At 60.0% G+C, this 350-nt stretch overlaps 1 protein-coding gene across 1 annotated transcript in view; it reads left to right on the plus strand.

Annotated features, from left to right (window-relative positions):
- The window catches only part of EMH_0064340 (uncharacterized protein), a gene marked incomplete at both ends in the record, with an annotated part of 2,867 nt that overhangs the window by 124 nt on the left and 2,393 nt on the right, over nt 1-350 (plus strand). Inside the window, one exon of the mRNA XM_013498240.1 lies at nt 1-348. Within this exon, the coding sequence (XP_013353694.1) occupies nt 1-348 (348 nt within the window). The remainder of the gene's footprint in view (nt 349-350) is intronic.

A 350-nucleotide genomic window follows, 5' to 3' on the forward strand; every position in this document is an offset into this window, starting at 1 on the left:
TGCGGCTCCTCTACATCTATGGCTGCGGCGCTATAGATGCACTCAACGCATGCAGCAGAGACCCTGAAGCTGCTGCTGCTGCTGCTGCTGCTGCTGCTGCTGCTCGCAGCATTAACAGATACCCTGCTGCTGCTGCTTCTGCTTCTGCTCCTGCTGCTGCTGCTGCTGCTGCTGCTCCCAGGGCTGCTGCTAGCAGCAGCTGGTTTAGTTTGCTGCTGCTGCTGATGCCGACTCTGTCTCCTCTGCCGCAGTACCCCATGCAGCAGCAGCAGCAGCAGCAGCAGCAGCAGCAGCAGCAGCGTGGTGTTGCATTGCTGCCATTCGAGCAGCAGCAAGAATGTCTGCGGCTG

The sequence above is a fragment of the Eimeria mitis genome, genomic scaffold (assembly GCF_000499745.2).
Source record: "Eimeria mitis Houghton genomic scaffold, Emh_scaff3285, whole genome shotgun sequence".
Taxonomy (NCBI): domain Eukaryota; phylum Apicomplexa; class Conoidasida; order Eucoccidiorida; family Eimeriidae; genus Eimeria; species Eimeria mitis.